The sequence below is a fragment of the Xenopus laevis genome, chromosome 9_10L (genome assembly GCF_017654675.1).
Source record: "Xenopus laevis strain J_2021 chromosome 9_10L, Xenopus_laevis_v10.1, whole genome shotgun sequence".
Lineage (NCBI taxonomy): Eukaryota > Metazoa > Chordata > Amphibia > Anura > Pipidae > Xenopus > Xenopus laevis.
The window spans coordinates 77,131,346-77,158,884 of NC_054387.1; the positions used below are offsets into that span (position 1 = coordinate 77,131,346).

Below are 27,539 nucleotides of genomic sequence, written 5' to 3' on the forward strand. Positions count from 1 at the left end.
GCAAGCACACCTGCGCTCAGGATTTTAAACGTATACAATTATACAATTAGAACAATATTCCCACACATACTTCAGTACCTGCATGGAGCCATTCATCATCTTGCACACACAATTCATAAAAGTTCGGACTGCAGACTGGACCCTAGCAACCAGACTGCTGAAATTGCAAACTGGAGAGGTATTGATTTGAATTAAGAGTTTGGACTATGAATAGGAGAGTGTCTGAAAAGTTTCTATTCAGGATAAGCAATAACAAGTAGCAATAACATTACATTTTACAAAGCATTTGTTTTTAGATAGGGTCAGTGACCCCCCCCCCCCATTTGAAAGCTGGAAAGTGTCAAAAGAAAAAGGCAAATAATGCAAAAACTATAAAAAGAAAAAAATGAAGGACAATTGAAAAGTTGCTTAGAATTAGACAACATACTAAAGGTTAACCACCCCTTTAAGATAGGTCCAAATAAATACATCATATTTATTTCTAATGTATAGAGAGCTTGCAAGCTGCCATAGCAATCATATTTACAGTCCTGGCACCCCCAATTACCATCAGGTAAGGTCTCTTGACAAATGTCAGTTATATTTATATAATACACAAAAGCCATGAATATCTTGTAAATTATATCCTTATAAACGGTGAGTAGTGATGTCATCAGTTATAAACGGTGAGTAGTGATGTAATTTCTGTCACATGACTCACTAAAATTTGTGTATTATAATTAATAAAGTACCCCCAGATGTAAAATATGAGGATATTAGAAGTTACCTCGGAGTTCCATGACCTGTATAAAAACACTCGGCCTTCGGCCTCGTGTTTTTATATGGTCATGAAACTCCTCGGTAACTTATAATATCCTTATATTTTACAAGAGGGGGTACTTTATTCACTATATTATCACTGTTGTTCTAACCCCAACTTTGGCCCATATTTTAAGCAAAAGTTATATCAATGTATGCAACAATAAAAATCAGTATATAAAAGCTGATGTAATACATTTCTATGAGATATATACATTCTCCAACAGCTCTGCTATTGCTTCAGGAAAACGACAAGCATTCTGTGTGCCAGAAAATAAACAGGATTCATTTATTGGAGCCTAACCAGCTAAAAAGGAATAAGCTGTTCTCTTGTGAATAGGTTTACCCTGCGGAAAGTCCTAATATATCTTATTGTGATTCTTCTGCAAATAAAACTTGGTGTATGAGATCATGATGTGCTTTGCAACTGGAAAGTCACTGGCTCAGTGGGAAGCTTTTTATCTTCCCAGCAGTCGGATCTCAGAGAACATCAGTGCAGCGACTGTAGTTACCTGACGATTACTTGTATTTTCTCACATCTGTGTCCAGCAATCTAAACCATGATGATAAAGGGTCATTAGGTTTTGAGTGAGGAAGGGGCCGGGCCAGGCAATTTGTTCTGATAAGCTTCTTGTTGCGAACTCCAGTTTAGAATGTAGTCTTTCATTCTGCGCACCTTTCGGAACATTCTTACAAGGGTTGGGGAGGCAAAAACCTGTGATGGCACTAGTTTTGACTGTGAGACACTCACTGCCGTTGTCATTTGTATATTGAAAAATCCTAAGACTGAGAGATAACTTTGCAAGTGCCAAAACAAACGTGTCTTTTTTTAGCCTACGAAAACACATCCAGGTGCAATTACTAAGATAACGGCTGTTTGGAGCACGGGAAAGCAATTTTCCTCAGTGGGACTTACAGATCAATTTACCAGTTGGGCAAATGGTTGGTGCTCTGTAGTAATCCAGAGTTAACAGACGTTTGGCGTGTCCTGTATTTTCACCTTATATAGTGGCTAAATGGGGCTGTTCCCGCTGACCAATGCAAGATCATTCAATGAGAAAATACAAAGAAATTAGGTCACTCAAATGTTCTGCCTGCCCCTTGCTCGAGTGAAAGGAAGGCCTCTGGCTGTGATGATTCCATGAGAGATTTAGGAAATGCAAATCCATGGTCTTTCCTTGAACAATGGAGAAATGGTTACTGAAGGGGAGATATGCCCTTTTTACAGGCTTTAACCTGTTAGGGTATTTTATATTGAGATTGTTCTACATGAAGTCCATGCATGCCAATTTAGAAGGTCCAATCAGCAAAATATGCCAGCTAAATTGTGGGCAATGATTAAAGAAAACTAGGACAAAAGATAGTAAAACATTTAACTGCACCAGCCAAGCAAATTATTACATAATGCCAAATCTATTTCCTCCATGAATTATACTGACGTAGGCTAAGAAAGGCAAAAAGTTGGATAGTGCTCCTAAGGGTTATGCTTCTCCTGCATAGGGCGCATTATTTTAATTAGTTGGTGTGACCATGATCTCTCCAACAAGAAAAAACTCATGCAAAAACTCTATGAAACAGTGACCCCTGCTGGACAAATCTTTATGGAGCGAGAGGCTTTTAAGAAGAAAGCATCTCTTAATAATAGATGTTCTCCAGCTTTAAACTCAATACAAAAAACACGAATTGCTTTGTTCCTAATTTCACAATATAATAGCTTTTTAATGGGCAGTAAAGAGACACATATCGCTGTAGCTCCAGAAAACAAAGTTTTCACACTCCATTTAATATTACATCAGGATCCTGTCCTCTTTTGCTTTTTGACTGCAGTTTATACACCATATTCCACAAACTTTACAGCAATGAAAGAAACACACAATTTTTAACAAAACGCTTAGTGTTCCTGGAGAGCCCTCCTCCAGTTTGCATACAAGCCATCTTTGTCAGAATGAAGGGTAGAATAATTGAGGCCTAGACTTTGGGAACAAGATTTATTTTAACAGACTTAATATTGGCAGGAAAACATGCCAGCATTATACTATTTTCATCATCATTACAAAAGATTTTGGAGCAAAATGTAAACCAATTTTAATCATTTTCTTTTTCTTTTCAAGAAGAGAAACATATTTTTCTTTAATGACGTCCCTTTCTTGCTAAGGTGCACAATTAATGCAGACAGATAAAAGATGTGGCTTTTGATGTTGTGATTCCTGAAAGTGAGTAAAGCGGATTTTATTCAAAACCAGTTTATTCTGCAAGTTAGAATCTCATTTTTAATAGAAATGTTACATGTGCCAGTCTGTGCTTTAAACCAAATAATAAAGGCAGTATTTTTTTATTTGCATGGTCGACCTGCAAAGATAGCCCAAATGTAAGGAGAGGACTTCAACATGCAACAAGAAGCCAGCAATTACGACTGAAGCCTCAATACATTTCAAAATCTTTTCTATGAATTTCTCCCGTTACCTATTTTTTCACCCTTTTTTCCCCCCTTAAGCGCTGTCTTGGATGACAGCTTAATGTGTAGCACATGCAATATTTATTCCTCTTCAGTGTCAGACTGTCTCGCCATCCAAGGGAATACAAAGAATGTCACTTATTAGGATAAAAGCACAAGGCAAGGTAATCAAGGACATATATAACATCAGCCATTCAGCCCTATTTTCCACATCCTCACCCATTCATAACACTGCGACAATTATTCTGATAACTTGCTTTCAGGCTGTTTGTGTTGCCCATGATGGTGGTTTGCATTTATTTAAATCATTTCAAATTGGACACTCACTGTGCAGTGTATGTTTGTCAAAACTTTCTATCTCCTGTCAAGGAGCTGCTTGGCATCTCAGCAATTTGGGTTTATGTAGAACCCGATAACCCGACGGGCCTGTGTCAGTGGATAACAAAAACAGTTCCTGCAGGAACACCGCTTCCTTTATCTGTCTGTCTGTCTGACTGACTGTCTGACTGACTGTCTGACTGACTGTCTGACTGACTGTCTGACTGACTGTCTGACTGTCTGTCTGACTGACTGTCTGACTGACTGTCTGACTGACTGTCTGACTGACTGTCTGACTGACTGTCTGACTGACTGACTGTCTGACTGTCTGACTGACTGTCTGACTGTCTGACTGACTGACTGACTGTCTGACTGACTGTCTGACTGTCTGACTGACTGACTGTCTGACTGACTGTCTGACTGACTGTCTGACTGTCTGACTGTCTGACTGTCTGTCTGTCTGACTGTCTGTCTGTCTGACTGTCTGTCTGACTGTCTGTCTGTCTGACTGTCTGTCTGACTGTCTGTCTGACTGTCTGTCTGACTGTCTGTCTGACTGTCTGTCTGACTGTCTGTCTGACTGTCTGACTGTCTGTCTGACTGTCTGACTGTCTGACTGTCTGACTGTCTGACTGTCTGACTGACTGTCTGTCTGAAAAATCCTGGTTTACATGGGTGACTAACAGACAGCAAGCAATTAAACAGTTTTAAAGATGCACTAAATCAATAATTTTTTTAGAATAAGCCAAATCAATCAAAACCATTAAAATGGAGGTGGTAGAATACGAACTTCAAATTTGCCACTTCCAGTTTGAGCATCAGTCACAACTGAATTATAGGTTAACATATATAGGCAATAATGTTTCACCTATTATAAAATCTAAGGCTATGAAAGAGTCACATTAGAGTTCCAGGTCAGGGGACTCCAATGTGACTTCTAATATCCTCATAATTTACAACAACAGGTTATTTTATCATCATGTGAACTCATTAAGCATTGTTTATTAGGATATATGTTACAGGATACTCATGGCTCCTGTGTATTATATATACATATACAGGTATGGAATCTGTTAGCCATAAACCCATTATCTAAGCTCAGAATTACAGGAAGGCCTTCTCTTATAGAATATATTCTTTTTCTCTTTAATAATACGACAGTGCCTTGTAACATACATAGTAATTTAGGTTTAAAAAAGTCCAAGTTCAACTTTATATGTGTATATAAAACCTGCCTAACTGCTAGCTGACCCAGAAGAAGGCAGAAAGACCTCCTGATGCCGCTCCAATTTGCCTCGGGGGGGGGGGGGGGGAATTAATTTCTGACTCCAAGATGGCAATCAGACTAGTCCCTGGATCAACTTGTACTATGAGCTATCTTCCATAACCCTGTATTCTCTCACTCGCTAAAAAGTCATCCAACCCCTTCTTAAAGCTATCTAATGTATCAACCTGTACAACTGATTCAGGGAGAGAATTCCACATCTTCACAGATCTCATGCTAAATAGCCCTTTTTGAATATTTATTAGTACATGACCCTAACTAATATAATTAAATTAAAAATAATTATAATTCATTTTTTCAATTATTTTTAGTAGGCAAAGTATGAAGATCCAAATTACCACAGTTCATAAGCATTTTGGATAACATGCCTGTGGCTAGGGCCACACAGTGGCAGAAAACCACTAGCAAAAAGCTGCTACAGTCGGCAATAGCCTCCTCTCTCTTTCTCATTGAATTGGCTCGGCGCAAACAGACTTGGCAGGTTTCGGAGAACAGCAAGAAGCCTCTGCATTTTGAGTCAAAATCCGCTGAAGTTTGTTCATGCTGAGCCGATTCAATGAGGAAGAGAGAGGAGGTTACTGCCCACAGTAGGACGGTTTTCTGCCCCTAGTGTGGCCTGGCCTAAATGTTTGGTTTATAGCAGATAATATGGATATCTCCAAAAATTATATATGGATGAGCGCCTATGGTAACAGAGAAAAAACCCAAAAAATAATGCAGTATAGTTAAATATTGAGGCAGCACCCATGTCAGGATCTTTTTTTAGGTATAGTTTCCCTTTAAACCTTCCACTCTTAAGGTGGCCATAGACACAGAGATCTCTCGCGATATGCCCACATTGAAGTGGGAGATATCGAGCTGATCCGATTGTGGGCTCTAGGGCCCAACGATCAGATTATAATGGATCCGATACAGCCGGTCGGATTGCGGGACTGCACATATGGCCCCACATACGGTCTGTCGGCAGCTTTTATCAGCCCATGTATGGGGGGGGGCCTTCAATGGTGACATGCAAGATTCCTTTACATCCAATCTTTTTCCACCACCATAAGGCCGAAGTGCCTTCTCACAAGATGGTAATGCAATATAATGCCCTTCAAATCAGTAAAGGTGCCACACTTACACTAGATCGCCTTTTGCAGCGTCGGGTGCACAGCTGTGTTCCTCTCTGCCAAGGAAAAACTCCACTGTAAAGCAATAAATCCAGCAGCACTCCAATATGTGAATCAATGATTATTTATTCATGCCATTAGCAGAGCGACGTTTCGGGCTATTCCGGCCCTTTTCAAGCCTTGATAAAGGGCTGGAATAGCCCGAAACGTCACTCTGCTAATGGCATGAATAAATAATCATTGATTCACATATCGGAGTGCTGCTGGATTTATTGCTTTACAGTGCAATATAATGCCCTTAGTATTAGCAGATCTCCGTTTCCTTCTGGGTCGGCTCATGTGCTCCGATGTGGAAAATACAAATCCTGGATAGTGTAATAGCGTTTATTTAAAAAATATTTATAATTTTTGGAGATTTTCTGACTGCAGCTGAGAGACTTTTTTTCTCCTAAAAATTTTTTATTTTTTTTTTTGCTTAAGATTATATGAAAACCTTGATCATCAATTGACACTAGCAATATTTATTTACTACATCCTTTGTTTAAAAAGTGGTGATAGTCCCTGACCCATCAGATCTTTCAAACCAAGGTCCCAATCACATTCAAACTCTGAGGTCAGGATCAGAAGTCAGTTCACTTTTTGGAAAGTAGGAATAAACCCACACAGACCAAGTAAAAACATACAGGTCCTTGTACATACTTCCCAGATTGGAACCAAACTCAGGACCCCAATAGCTACATATAGCAATGCTCTCTATCATTAACTTCTGCACTTCACATCTTCAAAGAAAATATACAGTAACCCATGGGTCATACATATGCAGAAATGTAATTGTGTCAAGGGGTTCATAAACCAGAGATCTTCATTCAGAACAGTAACTGCTAAGCTGTCGCTCAGTTGATGTTACAGGATTCCATGTCATATAAGGGGTTAAACTAAGCAACAGTTTTTTTCCTTTTTCAGTGTTCAAGCAAGCATTTGGCTTGTTGCAGACGTGCCACAGCACCACCTAAAGGCGATAGCCCATCAACTGCAGAAAAGACCTGGCTACATTTCAGCTAAACTCAGCCTTCAACTGCTTCAGAAATACGGAACAAAAATAATAAAGCTATATCAAATTACAGGATCTGATACAGGAAAAGATATATGTGCAAATAAAATACATGCATTAAAGTTCTTCCAACAAACCAAAATTTGCATAATAACAGCTGCATTTACAAGCTTAGCCAATATTCCTTTATAGGCTGGCCAAATTTATCTGAAATTCTTTAATAAGAAACATGTGCAAAGAATATAGACCAGGTTAACCCCCCCCCCCCCTGTACATTTAGAAATGCAGACAGAACAGATACAGATACTTTTCATTATAAAAGTTTGATTGTGAAATGCTATGTAACACAGCAAGTAGTAGCATCCATCTTAGCAAAGTTTAGACTGTAATGAGTCCTTTCGGACTCTATACACCACAGTCACACAGGGCTCCACAGACAGAAATAAGCAATTGTATTGGAAACACTGAAGGTACTAGCAACTACTGGCCCCACATTCTACTACCTTACTGATGCCCCGAGAAACGTATTGGTATGGTCCGTAACAATGTTAACTTGCAAGGATTTGCCTGCAGAATCCAGTCAGTGACTTGCAACCTGTAATAAGCACTCAAACTAATGTTAACCTATACCAGATGGGTTAAAGTGAGATCCAAACAGGCCCAGAACAGCCCCCGACACAGGCCAAAAGGACCAGTCAATGGCAGCTTATAGCAGTCTGTCTTCTAGACTGCAGTCAGATCTGACCATGCCAGTACAAAGGCCTAAAATGCACTCAAACAGACCTTGGAAGCAGGTGAGTTGGGTAAAACTTGAACTGCATTCAGGTTGGGGGTTGCCCAGGGCATACCATAATATGTAAAAAATAAGAATGTGCCAGTGCATTATAATATTTTAAATATACAAGGAATGTGCTTAAAAAGTAGTGTTTCTGGTTACTTTATTGAGCAAAACCCCTACTAGCCTTCCCATCTGTTCCACTTCCTATTGCCTCCTTTTCCAGGCTGTGCAGGGGAGCAGGCGGCATTTGGCACACTGCACTGTAGGATAGTAACCAATCAGCAGCTAGGCTGACCTGATGGGGCTGTGACTACAGGGCTGTGGATTGGCTATCCCCCTCCTACTGTGCTTCTGGTAGGGACAGTTAGGTCACACCTACCCCTCATTTGAAACACAAACAGGGGCCGCAGCAGATCTACAGGGAGCTCCAATAAAGGGGCCTTTTTAAAAGATAATATAAACTTTTAGCCCAAAGTGAAACCAGAACCGTATATTATTCCCTACTGCCTACAATATTAGGATGAGTTTTTAGCTATGCTACATGTCTCCTTCGAACACATGCCATGCAATTTCCTGATAAGTCTGATACACCATACCCCTTGATGCTTTATTTCTACAGATTTTCTCTGACGTATCAGTTTTCTGTCAGGGCAAAAGAGGGAAACAGAACTCCCTAATTAAATATCAGGCTGACAGTTCCAGCCCTTTACACTTCGTTACTAGTGATGATTGACAAGTCCTATTTAGGCTCTGTTTAATAGAACCACTGTTTTGTGTAGCTGTGCTTAAATGAAAAGTGATTATCAAAACTAGGAATGAATGGAGCACAAAGGATGAATGATTTGTCAATGGATTAAAACAAATGCATGACTGAAAGCAGCATGGATGCAGGTATCACAGCAGAATGAGAATGAGCGAGAATGAACATTTGGCAATAGAAAGATGCACTGTTCATCATTAGAGTATGTTCATTATAGTATTTTAGCAAGGCATCCATCCACAACAAGCTCTTGGACAAAGCAGAACTAGAGAAAATATAGGCAGCATTTTCAAAGGAAAACTAGTCTACCTTTATTTTCTTGGGCAATTTCCACTCCCAAAAGGAGTTTTCAGCCATGTCCTTCTCTCTGCATATCCAAGGACCTCCATAGGCTGGATCAAAATGATTAATATAATTGGCGCCAACTTTAATTTATTGCCCAGGGCTCCTTCTTCTCTTCTTCCATTTTAATTGCTGCTAAAATGGCATGACATGAGTTCCTGGGCTAGAAACCAAACTGGGGCTTGCTTACGAATCTCAGCTTCAGGCTAAGAATTACATACAATGCAGTAGCCCAATGGGCAGAACATTGGGAACATCAGCCCAACCAGGCCTTCCAACTGGGTGGTCAAATCAGGTAAAAGTATGCTTAAGACCAGGAAACCAAAATAAGCCTACATGATTAAATCCCATCTGAACCAAACCTTGGCTTATTTCATTGTGCTCTATGTATATTGTTTATTTAGTTACCTGAAATCTGAGGTGATTCAGTTTGTTTCCATCATAACTGTAGCCTATCCAATATCACACGTGCTTTCAGACACAACACAGAGCAAGAGTAAGTCATTTTGCTGGCAGTATTTGTTCAAAGTAGTAGATTTTTTTTCAACCATGGAAGGGTGGGGGGGGGCAGTCAAAAAGTCAGAGGTGCATAGGTTTATAAGCCATTCAAAATACTGCTAATTGCCGTTTACTAATCCTGTCACTTATGATTACGCTGACAGAAAGCTGTCGTGCCATACGTTTCATTCCCTATAGCAACGTAATTAGGAATAGCAGGAATGGAATAAACACACGTGATAGCTATTTGTGGTGTGCTTATCCAACAAAGATGGTGTTAAAGTCAGTAAATACTTGAAGGCAGAAACTGCAAGCTCTCTCTCATTTCAATGGAAACGACACTGTTAATTTAAATTGTAACCAAAATAATTTATTTTCAGCTTTTCTCCAGCAGCATTAAACTGAAAGGTTATGGGGATTAGGAAATGGCAATGGTTGTGGCTCAAACAGAGGTCTGCTCCCATCATGCACTGCTGTGCGCTCATAAAGAGATGACAAATACTTCCTCAATCATGTTTTACGAGCAGAGATGCGCAGGGGGTTCTCTGTGGCTGGCTGGAGGGAAAATAGCAACAGCAGGTGGCCCAAACTGTGCCGAAAATGGTTACGAACATCACTCAGCTGCACAGGCTTTGATCTTTCAAGTAGAATTGCCCTAACATCCACAAGGCTTTTAAAATTAATATATATACTCAATAAATTAAAAACTATGCACATACAAAGGATACGCAGCATGCGGGTGACTGATTTGAATGAAGTTTAATTTCGGAGGCACAAAGTTAGGAAACGTTACTTAGCATTAGAGTCTCACAAGCACTAAAAGAGCATGGAGACAGGTAATGGAATGTTGGCGTCTCCTTAGCAGCCTGTCTACTATTAAGGTCTGGAAATGGGAACAGTCTGGGAGAGGCATTTACTATACAATTAGAAAGAAGCAGAAAGGACCCTGTAATCTTACAGAGGTCTAGCAGTGCATGGCCGGACAATGATGTCTCGAGGAGAGACCACGTCTGAGTAGGAATACAGCTGGCTAGTAAAGGAAAATATCATTTTAGGTGCATAATAAGCGGTCACCAGTTCGATAAAGAGAAATACATGACTGACATGGGCCAACAAACACCAAGGTATACATACAACGAGAGATCCAGACCATGGTAATAAATATAAACAAACACATTAAGACAGACAAATACAAAGACTGACTGGTTACATTCATAATCAAGATCATTGGGTCATGGCAAGTAAGGAATGTTAAGATGGGAAACTTTCTTTTTAAAAGGGTGTTTCACCTTTAAGTTAACTTTTAGTATGTTATAGAATAAAAACCTTGAATGACGAGCAGGCACCATTCTGGAACACCAAAAAATCAATTAATTAGTAGAATCCAGGAGTCCAAAAAGTTTTGTGGAATATTACAAAAGTCTTTATTTACATCATGTATAAAAAAATAAATAAAAGCCTGATGCGTTTCGTGTCCCCAAAGGACACTTAATCATATATCCTTTGGGGACACGAAACGCGTCAGGCTTTTATTTTTTTTATACATAATGTAAATAAAGACTTTTGTATTATTCCACAAAACTTTTTGGACTCCTGAATTCTACAAATTAATAGATTTTTTGGTGTTCAGGAATGGTGCCTGCTCGTCATTCAGGGTTTTTATTCTATAACATACTAAAAGTTAACTTAAAGGTGAAACACCCTTTTAAAAAGAAAGTTTCCCATCTTAACATTCCTTACTTGCCATGACCCAATGATCTTGATTATGAATGTAACCAGTCAGTCTTTGTATTTGTCTGTCTTAATGTGTTTGTTTATATTTATTACCATGGTCTGGATCTCTCGTTGTATGTTTTTGTGTGTAGCTCCCCTTTGCTAAGGCTTTGGTGTATGAGCAACCGGACCCATTATAGAAAGCGGTAAGCTTATCCTATCTAAAACGTTGTATGTTATAGAATACTAAGCAACTTTTCAACGGACCTTCAATTTTTCCTTTTTATATTTTTTTTTTTTATGATTTACATTCTTCTTCTGACTCTTTCCAGCTTTCAAATGTAGGTCACTGACCCTATCTAAAACAAATGCTCTGTAAACCTACACATTTATTGTTATTTCTCTTCTTTCTATTCAGGTCCTCTTTTATTCATATTCCTGTTTCTCATTCAAATCAATTCATGGTTGCTAGGGCAATTTGAACCCTATCAACCAGACTGTTAAATTGCAAACTCTGGAGCTGCTGGATAAAAAGCTATATAATTCAAAAATCACAAAAAAAAAAAAAAAAAAAAATGAAAACCAGTTGCATATTGTCTCAGAATTAGGGATGCACCAAAACCAATATTTTGGATTCGGCTGAACCCCCAAATCCTTCTCAAAAGATTCGGCCGAATACCGAACCGAATCCTAATTTGCATATGTAAATTAGGGGTGGGGGTGTGAAGGGAAAATCATTTTTTACTTCCTTGTTTTCTGACAAAAAGTCACACAATTTCCCTCCCGTCCCTAATTTGAATATGCAAATTCGGATTCGGTTCGGCCGGGCAGAAGGATTTGGCCGAATCCGAATCCTGCTGAAAAAGGCCGAATCCCGAAACAAATCCTGGATTCGGTGCATCCCTACTCAGAATATCACTCTCTACACCATACGAAAAGTTAATTTAAAGGTTAACAATCCCTTTAAGCATGAACATCTTCAAACCGGCCATGCAAATGGCCCTGTGCTTGGTGCATACTTTGTAAGCCCCTATGGTGAACATTCATGCAATATCAATATATGTTGGTACATTGATGAGCTTTGATATTAGACAGGGCTGCTCCATGAGACCATGTTGAGTAAACCAGACTATCCATGCAAACAGTAGTAGTATTATTGCCCAAAACACAAGCACGGAGTTTTTTCTTCAATCTCCTCATACTGTGGTCAAAAAGATATGCTGACTGCTGATTATAGTTATGCTTATTTCATGAACGGACATACCTGATAAGTTATGGAACTATGTACTTTGCTTAAACTCTTCAATGCTGCAGACATTTTCAGGTCTGGTTGCATAGAAAACATGGCTAATGGAGCTGAAATTGTAGATGTTCAATATAAATGCAGAACACATACTAATATTAATCGGGTCAATTTAATCTGAGCCAACTGTCCCAGACCTTTCTCTGGTGATTTATTGGAGGCAGCCATCTGACATTAATTATTGCTCAGGCTTACAATCTTTGAATGTTTATTTTTCAGTTTAAAGCCTTCCCACTCTTTTGATATCACAGGGAAATGTGATTTTTCTTTTTTTTTTTTGTATGAAGAATTGGAACCATGTGCATCTAACTTAAGGATAGGGAGATGAAAATACTGCAAGTGGATTTGGATTTATGGAGAATCCAAGTACTTGGCAATGGCTGGCATTTAGAGGCTCTGAGTTAGCACTTCTGACTTGCGGCACTGGTGTCTAGGGTTTAAATCTCAATCTAAGCAAAGAGTCTGTCCTCCCTGTGTTTGTGTCAGTTTCGTCCAGGCACTCCAATTTCCTACTACACTCAAATAACATACAGGCAGGTTAACTGGCTCCCAATTAATTTGACCTCTTGTGTTGTGCTGCCAAATATAGGGTCACTGGATTGTGATATCCACTGGGTAAGGATCGATATGACTAATAAACAATCCCCGTAAAGTACAGAGTAAAGCTGGGCATATACTTTAAGAACCAATCATTAGGTGAGGGCACCAAATGAGTCGATCTTAACCCAATATGGGCACCAATTATAACGGGGCTTACACTGAATAGATGGAAGAAGACCACTCAACGGAATTTTCAAACCCCAGATACTGTTCCCATTTATAAGCTGCTAACTTATTATTTTAATTATGTTATTGTTTTTAAATCTGTATCTGTCTGCTACTCCCTGCACTACTGATACAATTTTTTTTTTATTGGTACATGTAGTCAGCTCCCCTTATCTTTCCATTGGGCCCATAAAAGTGTAATATCGCTGGCCTCTTGTGCCTTTTTTTTAACAAAATCCTCATTTTGAATTTCAATTACCTTTATTGTGCCACCCAGAACATTTCATGAATATTCCTCATGGAGCCATCATCCATCTTGCAAAACAGTCTCTTGCCATTCTATAAATCTACAGTTCTATTCCTCTGAGCAGCTGGGCCATAATAACTTTAAAACTAAGTAAAAACTCTCTTGTACCAATCCCTTAGTGACACTCTGTTCTTGGAAATTCTGGGTCAGAGCACTTTAGCACTGTACACTGCTCCTCCTTTTACCATCCTGTAGATGTTTACACATTACTTATCCAATTAGATTGTAAGCTCTATGGATTAGGGGTGCAACTGTATGTTTATCATCATTTACTCCCTCCTAAAATTGTTGGCATATACTCCATTATCTGTATTATCAATGTATTTTAGTAATGTTCTACACTCTGTACCCAAGTAGTGTTATGAAAATATAAACACATACAGGATGTGCCAGAAAAGTGTTTTACAGCTCTTAGAGATGAAATAAATCTGTAAACTGGCAAATGTTAGCTACATCTCTGGTTGCAATTTGACAATGTATGTTGTTCCACATTTGTAGCCAAAGGCACAATAAAGAGGGATTTTAAGCCCTCTATTATGAGGCTACAGTATACTTTACACTTCTTTTTTGTACAATATATATGCCTAGAAGGCAGGTAACTGCTAAATGGCTTGTGTAAGTTGGTTAAATAACACATAAGCCTTTGTCCTTTGGCACAGTATTCATTGTCAAATGGCAACAGAAACCGCAATACTGATTTTTTAAAGCAAAGATTAACAGTGTTATTTGCTTAGATATCCACTCCTTCGAATTAAATACCTAATTCAATATCAATATCAGACTGATGGGAAATTATTAAAAAGTCAAACCCAAAATGGATTGGGCATTCTGGAGCTGCTTACTTAATTTATAATATACGTTGGCCTTTCTGGGGGTTCTGTTGAATGGTTTATCTAGCTGATCCAGGTGTTCTTTATACCTCCAGAGTTAAGTATGCATCACCCAAGTGCACAAATCACATCATGTGTTTCATGTTTACAGGTTGTGTGTCCCTGATCGAAGGCTTATAGTCTACTCTACAGGGTGTTATGACAATGTTGTGCTCAGGTTAAAGGCCTGAGGTTTCAATGTTCAACATGATGTAGAAGCCAGCAGCTATTTTTGGTACACAAACTTATAAAGCGTCTGCCTCATAAAACAGAAAACTAAAACTCACCATTTGTTTTTCTTGCGGATGTAATCTTTTTCTGATAGATTAATTAAATAGATCATCGGCTTGGATGTCAGGAATAAGTATTTGTTTAACACATCAATCTAAAAGGAAGAGCAAGAAAAATAAGAGCAGTAATAAGAGGACGTTAATCAAGCAAAAGGTCAGCCAATTCGTTAAATGGATACTATGTTCCATAAAAATATTACATTCTTTTATACGCTAAAACTGCACCTATATGTATTTAAGTATATCAAATACATATCTAGTCCCCATTACCCTTGGCATAAAGTAGTCCACAAGAAGTGAAGGGTAACTCACTTTTAAGTCAACTTTTAGTATGTTATAGAATGGCCCAGGTCTTCTTTAATGCAATCAGAATATTGTTATGTCCTGGTACAGCACAACATTTTCTGTATACAATCACATTGCCTTTCAAGTCTGCTCAGTAGCCGAACAATGTTACCTGCTGCTTGAAGACTTCAAGTAGAGCAGGATAAGACACCGCTGTAGTGTCTTTCATGCCCCAACCTGTGATTTCTCTGTATCCTGTCTAAGTACAGGCATAAGCTAAACATTAATTAGCTTACAAGTGCCAAGTAAAAAAATAGAAATACCAGGAGGCGCTGAGCAAACATACACACTTTTTTCAATTAGACAAAGATATGTGTAATTATTATTGATTATTTTTCTGATGGCACTTATCTAACATAAAAATAGTCTTATTAGTGCTGTAGGATACAGATTCCTCGAACAACCAACATTTTTTGAACCTCTGAGAATAGTGCCCCCTAGTGTTAGATGAGTAAAAGGCAATGATAAGCTACACTATGAGTAATCCTTAATGGCTGATTTCTGACCCAGCAGTCAGTGGATTTGAGCATCGTAGTTCAACTACACCTGGAGAGGCAAGTTGCATTAGGCACTAAAAATGTATGCAAGTAGAACACAGAAATACGTTATCTGCCTATTATAATCATGCAACATTATTGTGTCTACGGAGATACTGTTCTGGTGGGCTATGCTTGTGTCTGGGCATTGTTTTTCCCTGAGCTGCATTTTAATTACTTCTAGAATGCTTTGTCACTGCGTCTGGAAGCTGAAACGTTTTACAGTTATATATCTGCTACCCATATTTTAAAGGAATCCATCCTAAGCTAACATTTACTGTTTATGAAAGGCTGCTTATGGTAACTTGTTTTGATGGGTGCTTGAAATGTACTTAAAGAGGTTGTTCACCTTTAAGTTATCTTTTAGTATGATGTAGAGTGATATCTATATAATTAAGTCAAATCAACTGGACTTGTTGATTTTTGTTTTGTTTTTTTTCCATTGAAGACGTTTCACCAGTCATCCAACTGGCTTTCTCAATTCAAAATAACTTGTAAATCTTCCTTCAAGAATATATATTGTGATGTGCAAGATGACACACTGGCTTTTTTGGACTGTTTGGTAAGCGTCAGAGAGGGTGGAAAGCTCTAAATAGAGGTCTACAGGAAACCTACCCACACAGACCAGTACTTGCTGTTTGACTCCCACCTTCCGCTACTTAACAAACTGGGGGTCATCAAAACTCTACATTATGGAGCAGACACGATCCCCACCAGCACAGAAGCTAAGTTGAAAGATATGAAACATCTCAGAGGGGCCCTGAAGACATGTGGGTATCCAGATTGGGCTTTTGTGAAAACCGGTGGAAAAAGAAGCAATAACACCAAGACTACCAGTGAAGGTGGAAAACAGGACAGGAGAACAAACTTGGTCCTCCCATATGTAGCTGGGTGTCGGAAAAAATTAGAAGGATTTTTTATAAACACCACATCCCTATCTGCTTTAAACCCAGCAACACATTGAGGCAGCAACTAGTTCACCAAAAAGACCCCACCCCAAAGCACAAACATTGTGTATGCAGTGCAGTGAGGAATGCTCTGATTTGTATGTGGGGGAAACCAAACAACAGTTACACCAGCGTATGGTGGAGCACAGAAGAGCCTGCTCCTCTGGTCAGAACTCACCCGTGTACCTACATCTAAAAGAAAAATTACACACGTTTGAAGAATGCCAAATCCAGATTGTAGACTGGGAGAGCGACTGGTTCAAAAGAGGTGTTAAAGAAGCCATATATGTAAAAACTGAAAAACCAAGTCTGAATAGAGGTGGGGGTGTGACATGTATTGTCTGCCACATACAATTCTGTTTTGGCACCTCTTCCTGGAAGGTTTAATAACACATCAAAGATCCAATCTTGCTAATACAATCAAAACCTAATTTAATGACATCATTGTGGATTATGATAATCAGATTATGCTGACTGGAGCAACATTCCATAGGATATATATTCTCGAAGGAAGATTTACAAGTTATTCTGAATTGAGAAAGCCAGTTGGATGACTGGTGAATGTCTTCAAGGGAAAAAAACACAGCAAGTCAAGTTGATTTGACTTATTTCTATAGATATACCACAGCCTGGATGAATGAGAATGTTCACAAACATGATGTAGAGTGATATTCTGAGACAATTTACAATTGTCTTTTATTTTTTATCATTTGTGTTTTTTGAGTTAGCTTTTTATTCAGCAGCTCTCCAGTTTGCCATTTCAGCAAAATGGTTTCTAGGGTCCAAATTACCCTAGAAACCATGCATTGACTTGCTTATCTCTTAAAAAAGCACTATTGAGTAGTCACAGTTACACACATTCGTATGAAGACCAACTGAAAAGTTGCAAAGGATGTACATAATAATAATGCATGTCGCTGTTGATGAGACCCACTAAAGGGATTGACCAGGTATTTGGGAAATAAAAGAAGCACAATGCAGCCAAGTTTTCCGTTGGGTATTTAAAGTTTTTATTGCTGTACAGAACAGCAAAAAAGGAAATGTTAAGACCCTATGGCATAAAAATGAACCGTGCTCAGCCCTTAGTATCCCCTCTGCCAAAATGACCTCTCTGTCACCATTTAGCATGGAAAACTCCAACACTAATGATTAGATGTAACAATTAAATGATACAGTTTATACTCTACCTCCTTGTCGTTCCAGTCGTGGTAATAGCGCACATGGTTCTTTTCATCTATTACCCAGGTTTTGACTTTGCACATTATGTCCTAAAGAGAATAAACAGGGAGAGAAGCAAAGTCATTAAAGTATAGGAGAAAAACAACAAACGCAGCAGGAGGTCAGAGAAGCATTTTTCTAATGCACAGGGAATATTATATGGCAAAACATTGACTCAGCCCCTTAAAAATGTAACCAATCTCTGGGGCTGATGAGCATTTTGATAAAAGGAAATGTGTTTGACACATAAAATGGCTAAAGAGCAGATCTCTAGAGAAAAAAAAATCAGACCATTGATCTATGCCAATGTAGCACAGGCCCTGCTAAATGGGAACAGGTTGGTTATTCCTTGGATAAACAATATATCAAACTATACCTAGTGGTCATCTTTAGGTTACAAGGACACCTACTAGCCACTAATCGCTATAATATAATAAGGCACACAGTAAACTCCACATCCACCTTGAGGGGCTCTATACCATCAGTGTTTATTTTGCTGTTGATTATGTCTAATGGAAACATTAGGAGCCTCATATACAGGTATAGGATCAGTTATCTGGAAACCTGCTATCCATAAAGTTCAGACTTACAGGTAAGGTCACCTTCCATAGACTCCAATTTAATCAAATAATTGAGAATTCTCAAAAATAATTCCTTTTTCTCTGTTATAAGAAAACAGTATCTTGTACTTGATGCAACTACAATATAATTGATCCTTACTGGAGGCAAAAAAATCCTATTGGGTTTAATTAATATTTTTGAAGATCCAAATTACAAAAATATACATTATCCAGAAAGCCCTAGGTCCTGAGCATTCTGGATAACAGGCCCCATACCTGCATTCTAGATAACAAATATTACTAGCTCAGCTGCAATTTTAGTCTTTCCTAACAAGCCATTGTCACAGCCTTCTTTATTGGACTCCTACTGTGTTCTATTCCCACTGCAAGATGCCAGTAGGGGGCATGGTCAAAATTCTTCAGTGGGTGTGTCATGTCATTATAGAGGTGTGGCCAGTCAAATAATTAACACTGTACAGAAGAACACCCTGTAGGTTTACAGAGCGATGTCATTATATCATTGCAGCATTGAGGTACTCACCTGTACAAAGAACAAATACCATATGCAAGCTCAAGAGCTGAGGGTATAGCAACTCTTTAAATAGATAGATAACAGTATCTTATAATTATAATTAATAGTGCTTATAATTATGTTATATATACCCTTTATTTTCAGGAAGGCTTGCTCTAGGATTAACCTATATAAAAGTAGAGTGTATAATCACTATATTGCTTTATAAATATTCAGTAAAACTAATATATTTCTGCATATTTGGGTACAAAATGGAGCAGATATGTGCACGCTGCCAAGGAATCCTCATCTGAACACTGTAATGAACCAAAGCCTTCAGGAGTAAAACGATCGTGGCAAGTGGCAGAATGCTTGCTTGGTTCTTAGATATTAGCATGTGCATTCCTTTTTCTACATAGCTGCATGTGTTCATGCCTTTAGTATTATGCAGGACATATATGAGCCCTAGGGCGAGAGCTGCACTGGTCTACAGAGAATGCTTCAAGCAATATAATAAATGCACACATGCAGAGCAGGAGACATGTCTCAGGTGCACTTTATAAGTTTGCTAAGCTCTTCATAAATGACTACATGTAAAAGGACACTACAGACAAATAGTGGATTCTGCAAATAATAAATAATTCATAAGAGGGTAATCCTTCAGCCGAGCCGCTCTCCTTAACCATCAGTAAAACTGTGTAATGATGCAGCCATCCCAGACTTAATGCCTGAGAGATATTTAACTTAAATGTTATTGCTCAGTAAGTTAAATTAAAGCTAAATTAGCCATTTTGTCAACAAAGGGAAACTGCTTCATTGGAGCCAGTGGAAACACCTTAGCAGAGTTATGAGTATGGCAGCACTTGCTAACAGCATGGCAGCAATAGCACATACTATTTTATACAAATATGAGGATAAATACTACTCTTAATTTTGGGTTTGTTTTTCTACATTAAATAATTCCATCACCTTTATGAATTCCAATTAATTGAACTTATATATTGTAGGGACCAATCCCACTGGCCATAGATGTTGAGATTTTTTAAAGATCAGATCCTGATCGTGAGACCACGATCTTCTCAGAACGATCGTACGAATTTACCATCAACTAAAAAGACCAATTTGCCAGGAAAGCAAAGGGGAGCTGCCTGCTTGGCCCTGCAAACATAGATAGATTGCACTGGGACCAACAAAGATTTTTTGACCTGGCCGCTCAATTTCCTGACAGATGTCGGCCAAAAAATCGTAAGATGTACGATCGTTTGAATCCCATTAACCGCACGATAATTTCGAAGGATCGGTTGGGCTTCCCTAAAATCGGTCGTTCGGCAAGAAGAATCGTCGCGTCTATGGGGAGCTTTAGGCTGGCAGGGTGATTCAACATATCTTCTTTGTTAACTTAAAAATAGTATTTTATCTTCCTTGTTCCCCGTTAAAGTGATGGATTCTGGGACTTGAAGTCCCTTTGCATTCCCTCGGCAACTAAATGAAGTGATGTAAAAAAGGGAGGTATTTTCCCTTTAATAAGGGCAAACAAGAAAAACAAAGATGAAGGACATTCTGCTTATATGCAGTGCTCTAACAACTTTATAGGATACATTTTAATCATTTCAAATATAATCACGGACAGAAAGGCATATAATGCCTACAAATGTCTCAAAAACAGACTGTTTGCATTGTTATGGGGAGAACAGGGGAGGAAAATGGTATATTGCTGGCAAATGAACCTATGCAGAATAAGGTTTGCTGAGCCAACCTGTATCTTTCTTAATTTTTTTTTAATGGGTAATATTTTTTTTGGCCAAAATTTCATTCTACCCCATTTTCTTCCCATCTCAAAAAAAAAAGGGAGCCCTGCCAAAGCCTCCATTACACAATGGCAAGAGGTTTGCACCGCTGACCCCTAACCAGCTGCATTCAGCCTCAGAACATCTCTCTCTGCTGGAAATGTAAAGGCCTTTTAGTGATCAAGCTAGTGTGCATTCAGGAGGAGTCGCTGCAGGAAGAGCCTGATGCGCTTTGTTTCTCTGGCCTTTCTTCACAGAAAGATTAATCGTCTGTGAAATGGAAACGGCAAACAGCTAGTGACACAAAGTGATCCCTTCAAGCCTTTGCTGATCAGTTTTCCCGTTGTACATCTCCAAGCCGCATGTGGCTAGGTCCTCGGAACAAGCAGGTGTTAAAAAGGCGCCTGCTCGGAGGGGTCAAGCCAGCGTCTCCAAACGGAGAGTGCATTTTAAGAGCTTAGGTGCTGACAAAGTATAGGAAACATTTAAGGGTGCTGCTCACAAAACAAGGGCTTCAAAGCTCTGGCAAAAATAATTTAATTGGACTCATTCAAACATAAGACATTGCATGGCTTATTAAATGTACAATAAAAACAAAGCCATTCTAAACTGTAAATAAGCATCCCTTTTTTATGAAATAAAAAGAGGAAAATAAAAAAAAAAAAGAGACAAAAAAATTCCACTAGCATAGCTAATTTGCTACACCCCAGGGGAAGCGACTCCCCACTGTTTTTAACAAGTAAGGGGGATTGCTGAAACTTTTTAATGAAATCCGCAGTGCTCAGCCTCAACGCATAATCATTTTTACTCCCTCTGTCGCAAATTTTGACTCACAAATAAAAAAAATAAAAAAAAAGATTTTAAAAGTGGCTAATGTAACATGGTTTCCAACAAGGAGAAGATCAAAGTGCTATATTACAAATGCATTATGATTAAGAAAGCACTGTGCAGCCTTGCTATTAAATGTTCTTTAAACCCTAAAAGGCTTCCCATAGATCTCCCTTGGCACTGCATATACAACCTTTGACAAGTAATGTAGACCATTTTTATTCATTGCCTAAAATTGTAGGCAATTATGTGCGTCACACTGGCCACCTGCAAATTCTGAATGCCTGCTCTGGTTGTCAGTGCGAGGGGGGAAAAAATCCTAATGTCGGAGGGGATTAATCTATGGGGAGAGAGTCCTCCTTAATAGCTTCAGCAGGTGAAATGGCCCAGCTGGTAACTGCGATGAGTGGCCAGAAGTAAGCTTATGTACAGACATGCAACAAAATCTCACATGCAGGAAATGATTTATAAAATACACTCACATATATGGAACAGCCCCAGCCTTGTTCCTGCACAGCTTCATATTTAGGAAAAAAATGGAATTCACCAAGCTCCAGCATTTACCAATGAAGAATTTACATTTGTATCAAGTTAAATATCTGCATTTCTATTTAATGCCAAATTCCTTATTTACAAATGTATTATTCGAAATGCAAGCACACGACGATCTGAAGTTTTGAAGGCATTTTTACGCTCTATGTTCTGAAGGCTGAGGCTCTGGCAGGATTAAGAATGAGGATGTTGGGTTCTACAAGAGTTATCCCTGAAGAAGAGCAGGTGCGTTTGAAGGTGTATGTTTTAGTCTGGCAGTCGGGTGCTTTGAATAAACTCGTCTATCTGTGGACAAACAGATTCTACATTTCATTCTGGTGTTTCTGCCACTGCCAGTATCTTCTAGACAACCGATTAAGCATAAAGTCTACATGAAACAGATCATTAACAAAAATAATATTCTTAACCCTACAAGTCAGACTTAATACCACAAACAAAGGAACACTCAGAAAAATGCACCAGTAAATGTATGAAACAGACCCGTGTGTGTGTTGGACACAAGTGGTATGTGAAATAGTTTTTGTTTTAAATTAAATACAAGAGAGTGCTGGTCCTTACCAGCCATATGCATACTTAACGGACCGTGCACCTCGACAAATTGTTTCTAAAATATATTTACTGTTTAAAGGAAATTTTTATGTAAAATCCTACTTTTCTGAACAATTTTGTGATTTACAATGTTTTCTAGCTTTCAAGTCGTTTTTACACTGCTAATGAAATGAAATGTTAACAACTGCACCACCTGCTGGTCAGAAGATTTCAGAAGCGAAGGAAAAGTCAGAAAAGCAACAGAAGCTTCTGAAGTTAATTTTACATTTGTTTGTTTTGAGAGTTTACATTTCATTTAAGTGGTTAAAAATCTCAAGTGCTGATTCTGCCTTTTGTGACTGAATTGGCAGTTTGATTTAGATATTGCAATGGGCAAGAGGGGAATTGGACAGTGAAATGGTCTGATGGGGCTTGTTTGCTGCAGGCCAGAAGGTTAAGATGTTCAGTACACCACTTTGGTGTCCTAGATATTCATGTAACTGGGAAAATGTATTATACAGAAATGAAAAATCTGTTAGAACAAATTGGACCAACTGACCCAGATCCAACCAAATCAGACAAAAGTCTGCAGTGTGGGTTAGGCCAATCAGCACCTGTAGTGGGATCAGGTATAACAACAAAATACATGTCAAAATATATTCTCTTGTACAATTCACAGTTCTTCCGGAAACTAAAGAGGTATTGTAACCCTCTAAGGGGGTTATAATCTTCTTTTTCAACATTAAGCAGTAATGAGGCAAAGTTATTGTTGCTACAGTTAGTTTAGAAAGCACCAGAAAACAGTCAGGACCCTATGTGCATAACATGCATGGAAAAGAGATACAGTTTAAAGTTTGCTTCACAGAAATGGCTCTGTGTTGCTGTCCCCACCACAGCAGCCTGGCAATCACTTAGCAGCAGCCTCCAAAACTGGCAAGTAGATGAACGTCACAAACCTATATTGTTAAAGGGACAGTATGTTTTCTTGTCCAACATGAGATCAATGAATAAAGGGCATGTGCTAAACATGCTTTCTGCCTGTTTTAAAGTGGACCGGTCACCCAGACATAAAAAGCTGTATAATAAATGTCCTTTTCGAATTAAACATGAAACCCAATTTTTTTTTTAAGCATTCATAGCTGTTGTAAACTCGTTTAAAAAGGTCAGCTGTCAATCAAATATTGCCTGCCCCTCCTGGCATAGAGGCGGGGCAGGCAATTACTTTCACTTTCCATTAAGCAATTCCTAGATGTAACTGCACTCCCCACATTCCCCCTGTTATCTTCACCGTTTAATTGTGTAACCAGTGCATGGGAATGGACATCAGGTCCCCCGTTCTGGTGTACAAACAAGATTCTGAGATAATACAAGGCTTGTCTTAATAACAGTTTCCACAAAATGGCTCCTGCCTGCTTGCTATAATTATTAATTTCCAGACGGAAGGAAACAAGATTCAAATATTTTTTTATAGTGTAATCAATGTTTATTTTGCTTAACTAACATGATAAAATAGGATTTGGAATTATTTTTTGGGTGATGGGTCCCCTTTAATCGCAAAAACTTTTTTTTTATTATTTATTGAGCTTAACATAACTCTTGGTTTTGAGAAGTATATAATTAGAGGACTAGCAGACTACACTCGCCCCTCATCCTTTGCTGTGGCTGTTTTGTAAAGGGATTATCCGTTTACTGGTATGCTAATTATCTGCCTCACAAGGACCAACTTTGACTTCCTTGTTTATCTTAAATAACAAACAGGTGTTTTGTGATTAAAACAGGCACATTAACTATTAATCTCACATTGAACCAGGGCATATACTGCCCATTTAAAAATATGCCATTGTTCTCAAGTCTCCAAGTTCTCATTGATTCTGGCCTTGTAACATAGTAAGTTAAAAAGACACGCGTCCATCAAGTTCACTGTTCTATGAGCTATCTTTCATAAGCCTGTATTCCCTCATTTGCTAAAAAACCATCCAACCCCTTCTATCTAATTTATCAGCCTGGGAATTCCACATCTTCACAGCTCTCACTGTAAAAAAAACATTCTAAATGTATAAGCGACTATATTGTATATGCTAACATTGTACATGCATTTTGGCTTTGTATTGATGGAAGTTCTTAATAAAGCTTTTCAAAATGAAAAAAAAAAATTCTACTCCTTTCTTTTAACTGGAATGGGTGCCCTCTTGTGAGCTGGAAGGACCTACTGGTAAACAAAGTATTAGAGAGGTTATTGTACAATACCCTTATATAATACACAAAAGCCATGAATATCCTGTAAATTATATCCTTATAAACGGTGAGTAGTGATGTCATCAGTTATAAACGGTGAGTAGTGATGTAATTTCTGTCACATGACTCACTAAAATTTGTGTATTATAATTAAAGGAAAACTATACCCCCCAAACAATGTAGGTCTCTATAAAAAGATATTGCATAAAACAGCTCATATGTAAAATCCTGCTTCATGTAAATAAACCATTTTCATAACAATATACTTTTCTAGTAGTATGTGCCATTGGGTAATCATAAATAGAAAACTGCCATTTTAAAAAATAAGGGCCGCCCCCTGGGATCGTAGGATTCACTGTACTGTATGTTAGGACACATGAGCCAATTACCAGACAGAGTTGTGTCTTTTGCTTCCACACTTCTTCCTGTTACAGTTAAAGTTGAAGTATTTCTGGTCAGGTGATCTCTGAGGCAGCACACAGACCATCACAAAATGGTGGCTCAAGGCAAGAGATGTAAAAGGGCAATATTTACTTAAATATATATTCCAGTTTGGTAAGATTCTTTAATATGCCACTTAATATGATATGAAATATCTGTTGCTAAAGTGTTCATTTTGGGGGTATAGTTTTCCTTTAATAAAGTACCCCCAGTTGTAAAATATGAGGATATTATAAGTTACCTCGGAGTTCCATGACCTGTATAAAAACACTCGGCCTTCGGCCTCGTGTTTTTATATGGTCATGAAACTCCTCGGTAACTTATAATATCCTTATATTTTACAAGAGGGGGTACTTTATTCACTATATATTTATACATAGTTATATCCCCCCTTAAGCTCCTCTTCTTCAGCATGAATTTCCCATACCTTTTACCAGCTTAGTTGCCCTTCTCTAGACCCTCTCTAATTCAATAATATCCTGTTTGAGCACTAGAGACCAAAACTGCACTGCATATTTTAGATGGGGTATTACCAGCGCTCTGTACAGTGGAAGAATAACCCCCTCCTTTCGCAAATCTATGCCCCTTTTAATACAGCTCACAACCTTTTTTGCCCTTGAAGCTGCTGACTGGCATTTCATGCTACAGCCAAGTTTATTATCTATAAGGACCCCAATATTCTTTTCCATTATAGATTTGACTAGCGCAGTGCCATTAAGGGTATATTAAGTGGCTTGCATATCTTAACATCCCATGTGCACGACTTTACATATATCAACATTGAATCTCATCTGCCACTTAGCTGTCCAGGTTGCCCATTTGTCAAGATCCTGCTGCAAGGATGTCGCATCCTGGATGGAATTAATTGGGCTGCATGTGTCATCTGTAAACACTGGTACATTACTAACAATATCCTCCCCTACGTCATTAATGAACTAAAAAAAAGCGGACCCAGTACAGAAGCATGAGGGACCCCATTAAGAACCTTACTCCAAGTAGAAAATACACCATTAACAACCATAAGCAGGATGGGGGCTGGGCTGCCGACAGCTTCTGATGAAGTGGAAGTGAGTCACGAAACGCGTTAAGCGGGCAGCCCCACAGGAGAGATGCTGCTGTAATTTTTAATGGATTTATAATAAATTTTTACTTTTTTAACATATTATTCTGGCTCTGCGATGCTGCATTCCTCTACATTGATTTTGCCCTGGATTTCCATTTGGGATATCGGTCTGGACGTTGCAGGATGCAGAAGCTTGGCTGTGTACCGGTAAGTGCTCCCACTATCACTTTGTTGCTGGACACCATTAACAACCACCCTCTGTACCCAATCCTGTATCCAGTTTCCTATCCATGTGCAAACAATTTCATTAAGCCCAACATCCCTTAGTTTAGAAAGCAGTCATTTGTGGGGCACAGTAACATACGACGTGGCAAAATCCAAATAGATCTATGGCAACACCTCAGTCCAGTATCTTACTAACCACATCATAAAAAGCAATCAATAATTTTAAATGACAACCATTTCTGTTCTGTGTTTTTAGCAGAAAACATAATGCCCTAATCTATGCTCTGAAGCTAAACTTTGCTTTTCTGACATTCAGGGTTTTTATTGCCCCAGTCTATATTTGTTTTTTGCAACAGATATGAGATCACATTATCGTCACTATTGTCCAGGGGGTTCAATGACTTGTACATTTGCTATAAGTTCTAGGTCATTAGAGATCACAATCCTGTTTAGCATTTTTCCTGGTTGGCTTCTTAACAACCTGTGCCATAAAATTGTCATGCAACAAGTTTATAAACGTGTTCCCATTAACTGTGGCAGCACTGTTGCTCCAGTCAATATCTGGGTAATTTAAATCCCCCGTTATCATTACTATCCCCAAACTTTGCCTTCTCCTCTTCACTTACCTTAGGGGTCTATAGCATACTCCTATAATTAATTTGCTGGGTTCTTTACAATCAGTGAAAAGCTCCACCCACAAGGCTTTAGCCCCCTCATTTTCCCACATCACCTCCTCCTTTTTATTAGCTTTTAAATACTGCCTAACAAACGGACATAACCCTCCTCCTCTTCTATTGCCTCTGTCCCTCTGAAACGAAGTATAGCTGCTGATATTAACTGCCCATTGACAAAAGAGTGAAGCTTGAATTTTGAAACTGAATGAAGATTATTGACAGAAAGTTGATGCAGCATTTTTGGAATAGTTAGGAGCACTATTATTTTTAGGGATTAAAACAAAAAGCAACTGAACAAGTCAGTATATGTGGTATACTCCAAAATGTTTTGTAAATATATATCAATTACATTCATCCTCCATTTTTATGTTCATGAATGAGCTTTACATGCCCTTGTCTTCCTTCCTGAATTTTTGTTAATGCAGCCTCAGTTGGCAACAAAACA

At 38.5% G+C, this 27,539-nt stretch overlaps 1 protein-coding gene across 1 annotated transcript in view; it reads right to left on the minus strand.

Moving 5' to 3' along the window:
* The window catches only part of ola1.L (Obg-like ATPase 1 L homeolog), a 109,397-nt gene that overhangs the window by 24,425 nt on the left and 57,433 nt on the right, over positions 1-27,539 (minus strand). The window contains 2 exon segments of the mRNA NM_001086211.1: positions 14,642-14,739; positions 17,660-17,740. Coding sequence (NP_001079680.1) covers positions 14,642-14,739; positions 17,660-17,740 — 179 coding nt within the window.